The sequence below is a fragment of the Podarcis filfolensis genome, assembly GCF_964270895.1.
Source record: "Podarcis filfolensis genome assembly, chromosome: 7".
Lineage (NCBI taxonomy): Eukaryota > Metazoa > Chordata > Lepidosauria > Squamata > Lacertidae > Podarcis > Podarcis filfolensis.
The window spans coordinates 49,815,586-49,833,570 of record NC_139603.1 but is presented as its reverse complement, the minus strand read 5'-3'; the positions used below and the strand labels follow the sequence as shown (position 1 = coordinate 49,833,570).

The 17,985-nt window shown below is 42.3% G+C and overlaps 1 protein-coding gene across 1 annotated transcript in view; it reads right to left on the bottom strand.

Moving 5' to 3' along the window:
• Positions 1–17,985, bottom strand: part of LOC310767357 (uncharacterized protein) — a 73,602-nt gene that overhangs the window by 12,696 nt on the left and 42,921 nt on the right. The window contains exons 19-26 of the mRNA XM_083624223.1: positions 17,553–17,922; positions 5,584–5,619; positions 4,306–4,428; positions 3,313–3,474; positions 3,035–3,179; positions 1,290–1,456; positions 444–578; positions 154–339 (exon numbers count right to left, since the gene is read on the bottom strand). Coding sequence (XP_083480349.1) covers positions 154–339; positions 444–578; positions 1,290–1,456; positions 3,035–3,179; positions 3,313–3,474; positions 4,306–4,428; positions 5,584–5,619; positions 17,553–17,922 — 1,324 coding nt within the window. The remainder of the gene's footprint in view (positions 1–153; positions 340–443; positions 579–1,289; positions 1,457–3,034; positions 3,180–3,312; positions 3,475–4,305; positions 4,429–5,583; positions 5,620–17,552; positions 17,923–17,985) is intronic.

Here is a 17,985-nt window from a genome sequence, read left to right as displayed (position 1 = left end):
AGTTTGGAAGTATATCCTGACTACTTTAGGTGCAGAAAGCTTATCCACATCAGCTAGCACCCTCCCTTTCAACATTTCTTCATGCAGTTAATTTTGCATGTCTGCATTGGGACCAATGATTCAAAACACAGCCTCCGCAAACTAAACACTAACCTTAACCAGAATCAAAACTCCTTCATTGGTATGCGAATCTGTTTCTATACGGAAATAACCTCCTTCATTGCCAGACACAATGGTGAAGTTTGCCAGCCAGTTATCAGTGTACTGCTCATCGTCGTCAAAGGCCCTCAGTCGCATAATCTCCACATTAGCTGTATTTTCTTGGACGCTTCCATCATACTGTAAGTATACAAGATTTTAAATGTCTCTTCCATGTTATCAAGGCAGTAAAGGCTGTTTAGCACAAATGCATGCAAGCCTTCCAGTCAGATCACTTCACTTACCATGCTTTTTTCAAGATAAGGGATATTGTCATTGACATCCAAAACCTTGATCTGTACCGTTGTCCGTTCACCAAGCCCTATTGCATCTCCATCTCGGTCTCTTGCTTCTACAATTAAGGAGTAGCTACTTTGCACCTGCATGATATTCAAGCAGCTATGTGTAAGTGAATGCAACAGCATACCAAAATAAATCAGTATCTACCATCAGTTGCCAAATACCATCGTTTGGAGCCAAAAGAGATCACTGCCCAAGACCTGGGAGCCTCCAAGAGCCAGGTAGTGGAGGTTTATGTATAAAAATATTTATATACCACCATTTATATATAACAATATTAACAATAATTGTTACTGCTCTTTTAGATACATTTTGCTGAATTTAATTTTTTTGACTATTTATTATTAGTAGACATGCCTGATGAACAGCATTTCTGTGTGCTCTGGCACTCATCACAGTGTCCCGTTGCGTCAGAAACGGTTTAGTCGTGCTGGCCACATGACCCGAAAAGCTGTCTGCCTCGGCCTGAAGTGAGATGAGCGCAGCACCCCACAGTTGTCTTTGACTGGACTTAACCATCCATGGGTCATTTACCTTTATCTTGCCTACATGCTTGATACCCTCCCCCCATTGCTTTTGTATGCTGCCTTGAGCATTTTTAGAGTAGATGGGCAGTTTATACTATTTCCTAATATCAGAATCAAGCAAGCAAATCAGTTGATCAGGATTACGGTCTTAAAGTTTATGTTCTTCTGAGGTAATTTATAAAGCGACATCAGTAGCATTTTTACCACATAAATGAAAAACTGGATAACACAGAAGAGGAATCCAGGACAGGAAAAAGCATTTACCTCCCTGTCGAGTTGAAAATGTGAAGTCCGGACCTCGCCTGTCGATCTGATAACTTCAAATGCAGGCGGATTGCTAGGTTCTTGAGAAATAATCTTGAAAGCAATTTTGGAGTTGAGGTTGCCTGGCTCATCTGCATCGGTTGCTTCTATCTTTATCACAAGAACACCTAACAATTCAAATTAAACTTAATTATAAAGTCCTATTGGACAAATTATATTGAAATGAAGGTTTCCAAATGCCCCAAATACTGTACTGAATTTTATATGGTACACTCAAAGATTTAGCTCAGGTACAGATGCTTGGTCGAATAACATACACTGGACCAGGGATAGCTCTCCAGGCGTTGTTGGACTCCAATTCCCAACAGCCCCAGCAAGCATGGCTAATGGTCAAGGGTGATGGGAAGTACAGTCTAGTAGAATCAGGAGGACTACAAATTTTCTGTTCCTGCACTAGACCAAGACATCTAAGTCCTAAGGATTTGTATAATTTAAGATTTTATAGACGAAATTCCCTTGGAATAAATTATAAAGAATGCACTAAAATTGTATTTAAAAATAAACACTATGTTAATACCAAGACTGAATAAAATAATATTTATCCCATGGTTTGACTAGTGCTCATGGCAGTGCCAATTTTCCTCCCCCCCCCCCCGCAAAATTGTTCTCAGCTCCTTATCCCATAGCTTCCTTCTGATAAAGATGTTAGAAATAGATGCAAATCAATATCCTGTCCGAAAGAGCTGAGCTAATACTACTGTGGCTTTTCAAAACAGGCAGATTTAAATCCCTAGCCATGGTAGTGGGTAACAGCTTGTCTTTCCTTCCTACCCATTTGGCGTAGCTATCCTGCCTCCGACACCATTGTTCTACTTGGGCATTCTCCCTCAAGCAACCGCATGGCCATGCTTGTTGGCCCCACCCCCACTGTCCTGTCCCTGTTGTGCTTTCCATGCATTGGGAGGGAAAAGGTCTGAAGCAGAGAATCTGCCCTAAGCACACAGACTCCCTGTACTATTTAGAGCCCCAAGTTCTAAAGCACCATTAATGACTGGCTTGCATGTAGGGTGTTGCAGTTATTTGGGAGTGCAGACCACGATTTTCTTAAGACAAACCACAGCATGTAAGCATGTAGGAAAGGTGCACTCTTTCCCCTCTGCCATGAGTAGACCTTGAAAAAATGTCCTAGCCCACCCCTATCCCCACTATGCAGCGAGCTCTTTTGTCCAAGGGACCATTACAAAAAGAGACCTGCTAGCTGTAGTCGGAAGTGGCACAATTCAACATTCTCATTCTCCAGGGGTAGATAATAAAGCCTGCACAGTCAGAGTGTAAGGCAAATGCACTCTCCCTTTCCAAACTACCATAATTTTCTAGGCAGCGTCACATAACAAAAGAAAGCTTTGGTTTATTTTATCATTCGTCCTGTGTGACCAGGGCAAGGTAGGATGCAAAAGAACAGGGCTCTTGCATCTTTAATAGTTTGCAGAAGAAAGGATTTCAGGGGTACCTTGCACTATTAATCTCTGCTACATTTTCCAGCATCTTCCCCTCTGACAACCAACCTCAGATCAAATGCGTATTGCAATACCATGACCCTGCACATCTGCTACTAAGTACAGGATTTCAACCATAAACAAGGGACCAAGAGATAGGGTAGTTCGGAAAAAGTACAAGGATATGCACAGAAAACAAAATTGCTATCAAGTTAGAATGAAAGTATTAAATAAAGCTCCAGCACTTACCTACTTCAGACAATTCTTCAACAGAGCCCATAAAAACTGACTGTGAAAACTTTGGGTAGTTGTCATTTATGTCTTTAACTTTAATTCTCAAGTCTAATGGTTTTTCCATGTGATTACCGTACTGATCCATTGCATAACCTTTCAGCTGGAAGAATATAGGCAGAAAAGTAAATAATCCATATGTGTGAATTCAAATCAATACAGTAAAAGTTGAATGATGGCAATTGACATCAATCTGAGTGCTTAATAAGAAAAGGAAGTCTAATTGCTTCACTTACATGGAACATTGGCGTTTGCTCCCGATCAACTATTCTTGTTATGTTCAGGTCTCCAGTTTTTCCATTAATCACAAACAAATTATATGGTGGTTCGGTGACTCCTGTGCCTGAAATAGTGTAAGTAATAACTATCCCGGGTTCACCTTCATGATCAGATCGTATCTGTAAGGAACATGATTAAAATAATGTTCAGAGTTTTGGGAAATTAAATGCCCCTGTACAAATAAACAAGATAATTTTTTTATAAGTAGAATATCTTGTGCACCTTGTGCATTAGAAGCCTCTTGAGGACCTACCCAAACAACATGGGAAAGGTAAGGGGGATGACATACACAATCATGCTGCGGGTTGGGACAGCACATGCTCCTGCTTTCAACCATCACACTATCAGGCAAACACCTGAACGTGGCTAAAGAGGTGCGATTACATAGGAATTGTCAGAGAAAACTTTAGGTAGAAGGGAGAAATGTGGAGCTCAGAGAGACAGTAGGAGGAATGGTGGCCATAGTTGGGATATTTATTGGGAAGTAAGGGTAGGAACAGGCTTTAAAGTGAGGACAAAGTTAGTGGAGGATGTGATACCTCATGTCACCATTGAAATGCTATCAGTACAGAACAGTTTGATGTAAAATCCAGTATTTAATCAGCAATCAATTGACTCGCGTTCCCTATTCCTTTGTTTACCTATGCTGCTTTCTAGAGCAAAGCCCACACAAGGTGACTATAAAGCAGTCATAGGGTTACAGCCAACCAAGTTTTACCCAGAGTAGATCCATTGAAATGAATCAACCTAAGTTAGTTATGTTAATTTCAGTGGGTCTTCTCTGAGTAGGACTAGCATTAGATACAACCCACAGAAATTAACTACCGGTATTTGTTTTTGCTAAGAAGACCAGGAAGGAGGTGCTATATGATGATGTCAAAGAGATACCCATTTCCATAGCAAGCCTGCCCCATATCTCTCAGGATTCTGTTCATTTGGCTCTGACTTACTTTAGCAATTGGGTTCTTATTTTCACTCTCTTCGTTGAGGAGGGCAGGTGGGACAATCCATTCCCGCTTCTGTCTAATGTGACCATCCGAATGAAGGAGCTGCTTGTTTCTACCTCCAGGAATCTGTCAGGAAAGCATATATTTTGATAAATTGTATGTCCATTAGTTTTTCCAAGTTTGTTTCTGTCAGTATTTTTAGTGAATATTTTATATTATTCTATATGAACCGCTTTGAGGTTTTCGTTGACTAAGCAGCATATAAATCTTGTTAAATATAAAAAAGATGGAACACTGTGTGCATGTCAACATCCTGAATGAACATCTATAATGAACAAGGCTATTTTAAAAGTGCATTTTTGTATTTTTCCATTTAACAATAATGTGGGGCTCGTTAGAAAAAACAGATGAAACTAATATACTGCACAGACTAACGGCACAATCCTATGCACATTTTATCAGAAGTAAGCCTCTCCTGGCTTTTAATACCATGAAATGGTTTCCAGAGGGAACCAGCCATGTACTCTCCACCCTCTAGTATTCAATGGTAAGGTCTGAAGGGGCCTTGTAATCATTTTTGTTTGAACACACTTACAAACGGCCTATGGAAACTTGCTGCTGAATGCAGCGAAGTCAGGAGTAGAGGGGATGGGGTCACTGTGCACAGCCCCCCCCCAACTGAACACACTTTCAATTTAATGATGGACCTCACTGACATGTTATTGCATTTTCAGTGAAGCCCTACAGATGGCAATTTCAGGGAGGAATTCAATGTTGCATTCTACTGATGGTTCCATTTCTGCTTTCCAGATGGAGTGATGCCCCCTCTCCTCCCATGTTCTGTTTTGGAGGTCCTCACAACTGTCCAGAGAGGATTTGGGGGAGACATGGTGGGGGGCAGGAAAGCCCTATTGTACTAATTATGCTTCTTCTAATATGCTGGGTTGGTTGAATGTGGTGCCAAATTATTTTCAAAAGTAATATATTTTATTTTTTGTATCCAATACCTGGAATATCTTATTTTGTAAATAAATGCAACAATACTTTTCCTTAAGGCTTGAAAAGCTTCCTGTGTGTTATTTCAGTGTGTTTATTTATTTTGTGGAAGTGGTTAGACATTTAACATTCTTATTTCCCCACCAAAAACACCACCATCCACGCAAGATGACACCTTATGCACTACATATATTCCCTCCTAGCTCAATTCATTCCCCCCCTTTTTGCAGCTTCATTTTGGAATTATTTTTGTTCCATTCATTACAATTTCACACAATCTCCTACCTCTATGTGAAGTCCATTCCCAAAGATGGCACAGCTCTGAAAATAATAATAGAGAAATGTATTTTTTTAAAAGCTACAAAACAAGCATGAGAGTTAAAATAACTGTGCACAGTGTCAGAGAAATTCAGCAAATACATTCCTCCTTGTTTGTCCACCCAGTAATGTTAAAAATGAATACAATAGAACAAACAGTAAAGCTTAAAGATTATCTTATTAAAATCCATCCACGTACCAGCTGGTCCTGCTTAGCTTCCTGGGCCTTGCTAAGTGTAGTATGGCCAAATTCAAAACAGGCTTAATTTAATTTCATTCCACATTTAAAAGAGTCATGAGACAAAACACTGCTATTTGGCTTATCAATTCTATGAATAAACCACCTTTGGAGACTTTGCCCTTGCTTCAACTCAAGCTTGATACGCATGTTACAATAAATGAACAGCTGCTGCAAAAGTTTACAAAATGGCAGCCTTATACCAAGTTCCTTCCTATAACAAAAATGATAGAGATGCTAGTATTAGAGAGATGTAATTATGGATGGCTCTCCCCTTCACACAACTGAATGATTATAGCTTAACAAGCTGAGCCAGGATGCACCACTGTTAGGCTGCAGTTCTCCTTGGGCCATTTCCCATCCTGGGCAACTTCTCACCCACCATCCAGGAATGCTTAATGATTTTCCTGCCACTTGCAGCATTTGTAATACACTGTGCAAGATGCTGTGTGATATGTGGCTGTATTTTTATTGCTTTTCTTATATTATTTTTTATGGTATTACAATTTGAATTTAACACAGGAAGACAGAACACAAGAATCAAAAGAAGCAATAAAAATACATTTACAAATCAGTATGAATATTTCATACAGACGTACTGTGAACTACCTGAAAGCTCACAGACCACTAACGATCTGTCAACCACAATTTGGGAACCCCGGTATGATTTATCAATGTTTTAAAATGTAAATTGCTAACAAGTGATTAATAAATGTAATTTATCATCATCATCATGCTGCTCTTTAATGACCTTCTGCCAGATGATGGTTAAAACCTTTCTGCTTAGCAAGGCTTTGGGGACATAAATGATGTTAAGCCCCTGCACTAGACTAGGTTTTAACTGGCTGCACTGAATTGTTTTCATTGCTGAACGACGTCTAAAATAGCTGCCTCATTCATATATTTCTATATTGGGCTGCTTTTAGAAATGTAGATGAGAAAGAAATATTTAAAACAAATAGATGGTGTTTTGTTTTGGAGAGCTCAGAGTGCTTTATACCCAGAGCAATAAGATAAAGTTGGCCATTTTATTACCCCTTTTTTAGGTGGAGACTAGGGAGGCCATCAAGACAGAGATGAGATCTGAACTAGGGACTTTGAACTATGCAGTAGTATTATGGCTGTATACTTCCTACAACAAGCCCCCCCCCCCCCAGAGAGAGAGCGCTGAACAAAGAAAGACCATTATTTACAAGAATAATTTCCTGTCAAGTCCCACGTTTCCATAACCATCTCTTGGCAAACTTTACATTCAACAAACCTGCATTTGCCTCTCCATGCCCAAAAGTAAGAAACAGGGCATGGGTGCTATGTGTTAACTGATCCAATCAAACTGAATTTCAACAGGCAGGTGAAGACTTCTTCAAAATCTTCTAGTAACCACCCTAGAAGCCTGTGTTGTAGCCCTGAGCTGTGGCTCCTCACATAAGAACCAGGAAGGGAAGACTCCTTCACTGCCAAGTAAATCTTGGGTATTGTCCCCAAATGCATACCTGGCCTCCGCTGTACGGCGTTCACCCAGATGTGCACCTGGTCAGGCCTCAAGGAGCACCTTCCAGGATAATGCACTGGCAGAGACCTGAATTGGTGCCCCCAATCCAATTCTGCTTCAGTAAACCTAGGCTTTTTTCTGCTTCCTCACCTGCCCGAAACCAATGCAAATCTGGCAAGCAAGCCACACCTCTTCCTGAACGCAAATTAAATTTGCCCCACAGTATGGAGCAGGCAAAAAAGGAGACCCTGTGATAGGGTGCTCCCCAAATCCTACTCGGCCTACAGCTCACACTGCTTAAACGGAGGGTAGTCACTTTGAATGCAAAAAGGATGAGGTCAGTGGAGGTGCAGCCTTAAAAAACCTCATCCTATTGGCTCACAGGGGGCCATGTGACCACCCCCTCACCTTTCTCCAGGGAGGGGTGGGGCCAAACACTCTCCAGCTAAATTGCAGGAGTGACATTCTCCTATTCTGTATATCAAATCCATTTATTCATTTCTGCCAACTCCTGATACATGGATAGCCCTGAACTGGAAATTTTCCGTGTGGTTTGAGAGTCTAGTAGCCAGCAAGTCGTGCAATACTTGCTTAAATAGTGTTTCATCCAATATAAGCTCTATTGTGGCACCTGAACCTGCACCAACCTTATGGTTTGTGTACTGGCCACCTGTGTCAGCAACAAGTCAGCAAAGTAAGATTAGATTTCACAAAGAGAATGGAAGACAATCCATGCACAAGTCGCATTTACCACATGGCAGTATGGTCAACAACATGCATCTTTATAAAAAACAATTTAAGTTAATCAGCTTTCATTCATTCAGATCATGAGTTCTGCTGACTTTTCTTTCAGAACGGGATCATAAACATGTCAGGGCGAAAACAGAACTTCCAAATAAAAAGGAAGAGCTTAGTCCCATATCAACGTTTTCTGATGTTGGGAAATATGCTTTACATTCAGACTTTTAACATCAGAAGACACACACCCTTTGTAAGCAACTGTAAACTGTGTTGCAGGAACTGGCAGCCTATACAATAAGCATTCATTTGGGCAGCTCCCTAACTTCAATGGAGACATTTGTGTGTCCATATTAAATCGTTGTTTTGCAAGTCCCAGCACGCTTTCAAGTTGTGTTTTTAACCTAGGGGAGGTTTCTGTTCCAGGGTGGATTTCTTTGTTTTGGGTGAGAAATGCATTTTCTTTGTCTTATGTGAAAGCTACCCTGCCCTTGCATTACTAAACGTTCTGTCATAACACAGTTAAAACTGATTCATGCATTTTCTCGGGATTGTACAGGTATGAACCAGAAGAAGGTTCTGTAAAGCCTTCTGAGATTTAGCTCAAAATGGAAGTGCTTTAAGTACACAGACGACAAAAATCTTTTTTGCACACATAGAGAACTTTGCACACCTTCCCTTACAGACATTTCTTATGAGATAAAATAAAGCAGACGTAAATTGGGATTTTAATCCCACGAGCAGGAGTGTTCTATCATGTTGAACCAACTTGGGAGTCAACATTGCAAATAATATTTGTACAGTTGCTAAACATCAATGCCAAATGGGCTGGTCAGACTAAGCTGTCACACAGATTGCTTTCCGAAGTATTTCCACTATCTAAAACAAACCAGAAAGCAGCCTTGCAATGAAACAATAAAAGCTCCACCACACACTACAGTTCTCTTTCAATGCACTGTCCTGGCATCTGACACTTTTCCTTTGTTTTTTACATGCAAGTGGCTCTTGAAGGGCCAATCTAGAGAGGCAGTTAAATGTGTCTGTAACATGCATGTTTTAAAAACAACAGCAACAGCATGAGGCTGGTGTGGACTGATGAATTATGAAGATCACAGCAGACACACAGAGAGAATTTAACACTTTCATCTGTACTGCATTCCTACAGAAAAGTCCTCTTTTGATGCCAGTTTTCTGTTCAGGGTGGGAAGGAAAGGTATCATTGGGGGATTTCCAATGCAAACACCAATTGCAGAGGAGAGATTAAATGCAAGGAAACTTCTAATGCCCCATGTAGATAACCATCTCTCCTCCCTCTCTTTTCCTTCCTTTTTACTTTCCTTCCTAAGATGCCTGCAGACTTACTGGCTAAAGATAAGGGCAATACAAGTCTTTATTTCTTAATTTTTGAACAGAACCTAGCAATTTTAGGTGCCTTCTAAAAACAGCAAGGGTTGTACACATACAAATGCAGGATGCGAATGATACAAATGAATGTATCAGACACATGAAGAGAACCAGTATGGCTACAATTTTGTCTTGAGCACATATATACTTTGTGGCAAGCAGGGGATCATGCTGCCATGTGTTATGCCAAGGGTGGGGCACCTCTGCTCCATGAGTCAAATTTGGCACGATTCCCAATTTTGGCCCATGAGGCTGTTTTGCCCAAACCACACCCACCTGGCTCACACGTGATAGGTGTGGGGCAGACAGAGAAGCAGGTGCAAAAGAACAATTGTGAATCAGCCCCAATGGGTTTGACTGTGCTATGGATTTCCTGATCAGGAATGCAGCCATTCTTGCCCAAGGTACTAACAGCAAGTTGCCCCAGTGGGATCAGCTGTGCTACCGAGCTCTCAAGGAAGGAGACCTCCCTTCCCTGCCCAGCTGAACTTCTGACTCTTACCTGCCTTTACTCACCATTCATGGAGTTGCCAGTGCTGGCACTGGGTCCAACTGAAAAGCTACAGCTCAGCCAAGGGCTCCATGCAACCCTCTCCCTCGACTTAACCCTCTCTCAAAACAAGTTCACACTAAGCATGTGTTTGGAACACCCTTATGAATTCCCATTAACCTCAACCACAAAAAATGCCTTTTAAATAAAAACTACAACCATGTAACACTACTATTGGACAAAAGCACATACTAGATTATCTCCTTGACTTTGCACAACCACTTGTTTCCCAAATCACACAGCACAAATGGAGGAATCGTTCCAGAAAAATTAACCCAGCAAATTCTATGGAAGTAAAACACACACCGTCTGCCAACTTGTCTCAAATGTTTAACTGGTTCAAAATAAGCCAATTCTTATCCTTTCCACCCCAAATTTGGCACGGACCATCCTCAAACCCACCACTCATACATTGACAAGTTTCAGATCAGTCCACTAAACCATTAACCTAACTATACGCCATAGAACATGCCCCCCTCGATCTCTAATCATAATGGTGGCACACAAACCAGCTGATTCACTTTATTAACATAGTGCCATAACTGTAGCCCTAGAATTACCATTCAATAAATTCAAACATTACTATGCAACAAATACAAAAAAACAGTGTGTTTGACTTTCCCTCCCTAGTGGGAGGTCATGGGAGCACAGAGCATGTGCTCTCTCCTCACCCTCATTTAGTTTCAAGCCTTCATTTATCTGCACTGTCACTGCCTTGCTACAGTTTTATGATTGTTCAATAAAGTGTTCCTTTTATTCCATTTTATGCATCATGCCTACATTTGGGGGTGGGGATATCAGCATGCCCCTTGTCCTCACATGATACAGGTAAAATCTTGTCTGAGGCAGGAAATTAAGGTCTGCCTATATGCAGGTGATGTAGTATTAACAAATACTGAAGCTGAAATAAGCCTAATAGAATGTTTAAATATTGTTGATGGATTTAAGCAGACAACAGAATACAAATGACAAAACTTTTAGCCTTTCATCTTACAGATGAAGAACTGAGAGACTTAGAAGATAAAACAAAAATTCAAGTTAATAATAGATCATTTAGGGATTGCCTTTTCTAAAGCAAACAAGCAATTATTGAGATGTAAACTATAGACTAGAGGGCAAGATCAAGGAGAAATTAGAGAGGAGACATTTACATTTTATGGAAGAATTACAGCAATAAAGTCAAATATTCATCCACCCCCACCCCCACCCCCCACATATTACTTTAGCAATAAAATAAAATTGGATAAATAAATAAAATAAAATAAAATAAAAATAAATAAAATAAAATAAAATTGGGCAGCAGCTGATGAAAAAACATGAACAAAACTAATGTGAATAAACAGGAGAAAAGGGACCCTTTCTTTACTGGATATGAAGCTACTTTCAAGCTAATTGTCTAGTATGGATCTGTGAAGTCTTTCTTCTGTAAGGCACTTAAGATATTCTATATCAAAACCACAGGAGCAGGAAACATATATTTCCAAAAAAAGAAAAGAAAAGAAAACACTGGTTGTCGTAGAAACAGATCAAATGTTAGTGTCGACTGAAAACTACCGTACCTTTTATAAATAAATGAATATAATTGCCATTTTACATTAGCAGTTTCATCTTTGACCTGAAGAGTGACCTTTCCATGTTGGCATGCAAGATATGAGTTTCTGTTTTATTAAGCATTTACATCAATGGCATGGCAGGATTAAATGAAGGTCACTTGCCACATATCTTCATGTAAGGATTTACGGGATAACTAAATGATAGGTAATTAGACCCAGAAAACTAAAACCAGACGGAGAAGTAAATAACCCTGTGCTGTGGAAAAGGAAGTGAAACAGTTCCGTATTTACTGAGGAAGGACTTGCATCTATGCATATTTACTCATGAGAATCACTACTGTAAGTTCGAGAGTAAGCTGTAGTGAGTTCAAGTGAAGCCTCTGAAAGCTGCCCCTGCTATAACAAGAATGTCAAAGAAACCCGCAGGAAATGAATATCAGAAGGGAGCAAAGAGATGTGTGTATGTGCATATGTATATAAATGTGGGTGTGTGGGTCAACTGAGTTTTTTACCAGAGTGAAAGAAAGCATAATTTAACCCCTACAACATGGTAACCAACAGTAGGCCTAGATGCTCTTGCTGTGTATAAACATATCAGACCTCAGTAGCTGCCATGGAATAAATCATCAGCAACATCTCTTGAGCAGCAAGAAGTTCCAACCACTGACCTTACAAGAAGTATCTATGAACATGATTAACATATAGCAAATGGAAATCACAACATTTCTCTAGAGCAGCCTTTCTCAACCTGTGGGTCCCCAGATGTTGTTGAACTACAACTCTCATCACCCCTAGCTAGCAAGGCCAGAGCTCAGGGATGATGGGAGTTGTAGTCCAACAACATCTGGGAACCCACAGGTTGAGAATCGCTGCTCTAGAGCATGGTTTTCCAAATTGGGTCTCCAGTTGTTTTTGGACTACAATTCCCATCATCCCTGGCCACTGGTCCCGCTAGCCAGTCCAACAACAGCTGGAGACCCAAGTTTAGGAAACCCTGCTCTAGAGATAACACACGGACTAATGTGCCAACTCTCCACTCTTAAGTCAAGGGGGAATTCCAATACTGGGGAAATTACATGAAGGCTCAGTTTGCACCTAACGCTAAGCACAATTGTGAATGTGAGAGCATGTAGGCTCTTGGGGAGGAAGCTGCAGGCACTTTGCTCCTCTCCTCCAGTCCTGCCACTGCTGTGAGCTAAATCATGCTTTGGCTTAGTGCACTGGCTTAGTGTACTCTCCTCCAGACAAACCATGAGCTGTAAATCAGCTCATGGTTTGTCAGGAGTGAGATAAAGAGTGAGCCTGGGTTTGGATGACACACGAAGCTAAATTATGGCTTAGCTTGCAGAAGTGGAGGTGGGTGCGAAAAAGGCCATACTGTTTCTCTCAGACTGATACTCAATCCATTCCTAGAACAATATGTAACATGTAGTTTGCCCTTAAGTAAGTCAATGGCATCTCAGCATTATCAGTTCCAATACTGAACATATGATGTATGAAGAGGTCTACTGGAGCAGATCTAGGCTCCATCTAATTCAGGCCATAGGTTTTCCATCCCTACAATAGCTTATCCACAGTTGCTCTCCAGCAACTGCTGTTCCGTGACATAATACCTCTGCAACTGTGGACTCTATTTAGTTATAGCTACTGTACTAGTCCTCCATGAATTTATCTAATTGGCTTGTAAAGTTGCTAAAGATAGGACCAAAAACACACCTGTCGCAGAGAATGTGATAATAATTATAATTAAAATTATCATGTCTTGTGTGAAGAAGTCCTTCCTTTTGTCTGTCCTGAATCTAAGGTAAAGGTAAAGGTACCCCTGCCCGTACGGGCCAGTCGTGTCCGACTCTGGGGTTGCGCGCCCATCTCGCTAAAGAGGCCAGGGGCCAGCGCTGTCCGAAGACACTTCCGGGTCATGTGGCCAGCATGACAAGCTGCATCTGGCGAGCCAGCGCAGCACACGGAAACGCCGTTTACCTTCCCGCTAGTAAGCGGTCCCTATTTATCTACTTGCACCCGTGGGTGCTTTCGAACTGCTAGGTTGGCAGGCGCTGGGACCGAGCAACGGGAGCGCACCCCACCGCGGGGATTCGAACCGCTGACCTGACGACTGGCAAGTCCTAGGTGCTGAGGTTTTACCCACAGCACCACCCGCGTCCCAAATCTACTTCCAATGAATTTCAAGGGGCTACTACAAATTATATTATAGTGTAAGGGGTGGGGGAGGCAGTCTATGCCCACTTTATCCATATCATGTATACATATTTTTATTGAAATATTTACAAGCTACACTTCCTTAAAAATTCAGGGTGGTGCACACCATACAGATGTTACAATAAAACATTCACAAAATGTTAAAACAAGATTAATAATAATAATAATAATAATAATAATAATAATACATTACTCATACCCTGCCCATCTGGCTGAGTTTCCCCAGCCACTCTGGACGGCTCCCAACCAAGTATGAAAAATGCTTTGAAGGCCTGTCTAAATAACACTGTTTTTATGTGACATCTAAAAGAAAGCAGGGATGAAACCTGCTGAATCTCTATTGGAAGGAAGTTACAAAAATGCAGTCACAAAAAATAAGGTGGGTCCTGAAAATATACATTTCAGGTGTCAAAGGGCAGTGGAGAATCATCATTCCCATCAGCAAGTTGCAAGAGTGACTTGTCTACAGGTAGGGATTCTCTGTATATGTTGGGAAGTATATTCTGTTCTTTATCATTACATCATTTTTTCTAGGGCTGAACCATGACATCAGTATGATGTTCCAGGGCAAGTTAAATGAAACCAGTCAGACAAATTCCCCCAGGGACAATTTAAGGAATGGTGGTTGCATGGTGTCTATTGCTTCACAAGATGTGTAGGAACCAACACCGTTTTCTGGAATCTTTGTCATTTCCTCAAAGTTTTATATGAGTCAGGACAAGCCTGGGTTCAGTTTTCCTATGCAAAGTACACCACTGAAGAAGAAGAAGAAGAAGAAGAAGAAGAAGAAGAAGAAGAAGAAGAGGAGGAGGAGTTTGGATTTGATATCCCGCCTTTCACTCCCCTTCAGGAGTCTCAAAGCGGCTAACATTCTCCTTTCCCTTCCTCCCCCACAACAAACACTCTGTGAGGTGAGTGGGGCTGAGAGACTTCAAGGAAGTGTGACTGGCCCAAGGTCACCCAGCAGCTGCATGTGGAGGAGCGGAGACGCGAACCCGGTTCCCCAGATTACGAGACTACCGCTCTTAACCACTACACCACACTGGCTCTCAATAGATGTTTCCAGACATGTAGATACTGAAGTGTTTTAATCTGCTGTATTTTCCTGATAATTTTAATTATTTTAAAATGTTTTTAATTGCTTTGAACTGTTTTTAATTGGCAATTCTAATATTTCTTGTAAACCACATGCTACAATCAAGAGGTATATAAATTTTGTAAAATAAATAAATATTTGCAAAGCTGACAGAAACAATGGTTTATTGTTATTATTATTATTACTTTGAGGAAGGAGTGGTTTCCGTTCCAAACTTGTCTATTTCAAGATGATCTTCAATAAGATAAAAGATGTGGAACTGAGTGTCTGGTATTTCCAGCAGTAGGCGGGCGAGGAAAAAATTATTTCTTCTAAGAGAGAGAGAGATCTTGAACTATCTGGGGCAGCATAAGCCAGAGAAAACACTAATTGCTTTTACAATTGCCCATTGCTTTTACAATCTTGCAAATGCCCATAAAAGTAGAAACAGAGTTGGAAGGGAATCCAAAGGCCATCTAGTTCAACCCCTTGCAATGCAGGAAATTCAACTAAAGCATCCACGATAGATGGCCATCTAAACTCTGCTTAAAAACTTCCAAGGAAGAAGAGTCCACTACCTTCTGGTGGAGTCTGTTCCACTGTCAAAAAGTTATTCCTGTTGTTTAGTCAGAATCTCCTTTCTTGTAACTTGAAACCATTGATTCAGGTCCTACCCTGAGCAGGAGAAAACAAGCTTGCTCCATCTTCCATGTGACAACCCTTAAGATATTTGAAGGTGGCTATCATATCTCCCTCTCAGCCTGCTCTTTTCCAGGCTCAACATACCTGACTCACTCACTCAACCGTTCCTCATAAGGCTTGGTTTCCAGACCCTTGATCATTTTGGCTGCCCTTCTTTGCACATGTTCCAACTTGACAATATCCTTCTTAAACTGTGGCACCCAGAACTGGACACAGTACTCCAGGTGTGGTCAGAAAAAGGCAGAATAGAGTGGTACTACGTATTACTTCCCTTGATCTGAACACTATACTTCTGTTGATGCTGCCTATAATAGCATTAGTGGTTTTGGGGTTTTTTTTGCTGCTGCATCACACTATTGACTCATCTTAAGCTTGTGGTTCACTAAGACCCCTTTTCATATGTACTACTAGTAAACCAGGTATTAGTTTAAATGATTAGCTTAAAATGTTTTACTGGTTGCTAGCCCACATATTGATTCTTAACCATAAGAACCTAAGAGAAGTCCAAAGTGAACCAGACCAAGTGTTCATCATCTAGTCTGGAATCCTGGGTTGTATTCAACTAAGCCCTACTCAGAGCAGACCCACTGAAATTAATAAACCTGAGTCGTGTTTATAAAGTTCAATGGGTCTACTCTGTGTGAGACTAGCATTAAACACCACTCACTGTTTCCTGCAGTGACCAACCTGATGATTCCACCAAGCAGCTCACAGAGAGGGCATGAAGGTAACAGATTTCTGCCCAACAGTGCCCTCTACGTGCATACTGCTTCTGAATATGGCCATTCCATCACTTAAAAAATAAAATATTTACATTTACATCCTGCCTGTCCTCCAGGGAGCCTGCATGAGACTTCCCCTCCATTTTCTTTTTCACAACAACCCTGTGCAGTAGGATAGGCTGAGAGGTCATTCAGTGAGCTTGCTGGCCAAGTGGGGATTCGAACTTGGGTCGTCTCCACCCTAAGAAGCTACCTTTTACTGAACGGGACTATAGTTCATCCTAGTACTGTCTGCCCTGGCTGGCAGTGGCTTTCCAAGGATTCAGGCAGGAGGAGCCTCTCCCAGCCCTACCTGAAGGAGCCAAGGATTGAACCTGGGCCCTTTCACATGCAAGGCAGATGGCTCCTTGGCCTCACACAACCTAACCACTACACCACACTGTCTAATGCCTGGCAGTAGATCTCCATGTCATGCAGGGAACACCACAGCTAGAACAAAGTAAAACAACAACAACAACAAAAACTCCTACAGTTACTTTCCTATTTACAAAGACTTTCCTTCATAGCTACCTGGCGGCGACCAGACAATAGATTATTATTGTCGCTCCACCCCTCACCCAAAAAGGCTCTTGGCGGAACTGGGAGAGACGGCCAAACTAGAGGCAACTTGCCTGGAGGGCTTCAGCTCCCGCCACCCAGACGGCAAGTCAAGTCCCCCTCCCCGCCAAGTCGAACCCCTTGATAGAACCTTCCCCCTGAAGTTGGTTGAAATAAAAGCAGGGCTCCAGGTTGCGCTTTTTAGAAAAACCAACGAACGCGCGCGTGGGGAATCCCCTTCCCCCATGCGACGGCCGAACCTCCAAGCCACCCATTTCCCAACGTTTCCCTCGAAGGCGAAGTCTGTGACCCCCGCAGGCCGGTTGTGACCCCGAGAGCCCCTCGGTGAGGGGCGTTTCCGGGCGGGCGCGCAGCCATTCCTGCCCCCGCGCAACCTCCTCGCCTAGGTTCCCGGGCGTGGCGCGCGCTTCTGCGCTCCAGGAGCAAAAACCCTTCCGCCAAGCAGCCGCCAAGCATGTTACTCGCCTGCGGGGCGACCTTTTCCCTCCCTATGCTTCGAAGTGCGGAAGAAAACTGGGAAAGTTAAGCTCTCTCCACACTCACTCACGCACACACATACACACACCCATATATATTTCTCGGGCAAATCTGATCGTGGGGAAACTCCGGGTGGGCTTCATAACTCACCACGAGCAGCAAAATCCCAGGTCCGAGATGGCAAGCCATGGCGAGAACCCTTTGCTGCTCCCCTCCGGCTCCGAATCCCAAATCAGCAGAAGCAGCGGCCCGCCCGGAGAGGAAGAAGTCTCGGTGCCTTCTTCGCTGCGGGCGTCCAGCTATCCCTGCTCCTTCCCCCGGTGCTGGTGATAAGAAAATGGGGCCGGCGGCAGCTCCGGCAGGAAAGGCGAGCCGTCGAGGGGCGGAGTGTAGCGCTTTGGGAGGGTTCACCTGGAGGGTGCGCGGAGCTACCCCGCCCTCTGGCTCTGTGTGATACGGCCCTACCCGGTGCAGAGGCTTTTGGCTCCGGAAGGCAGCCTTTCTCCAGAATCGTTCCCGCCTTTGATTTTTTTCCGAGGGAGCGAGAAAGTGAGGAAAGGGGTGTTTGTCCGCCCTTGGATTC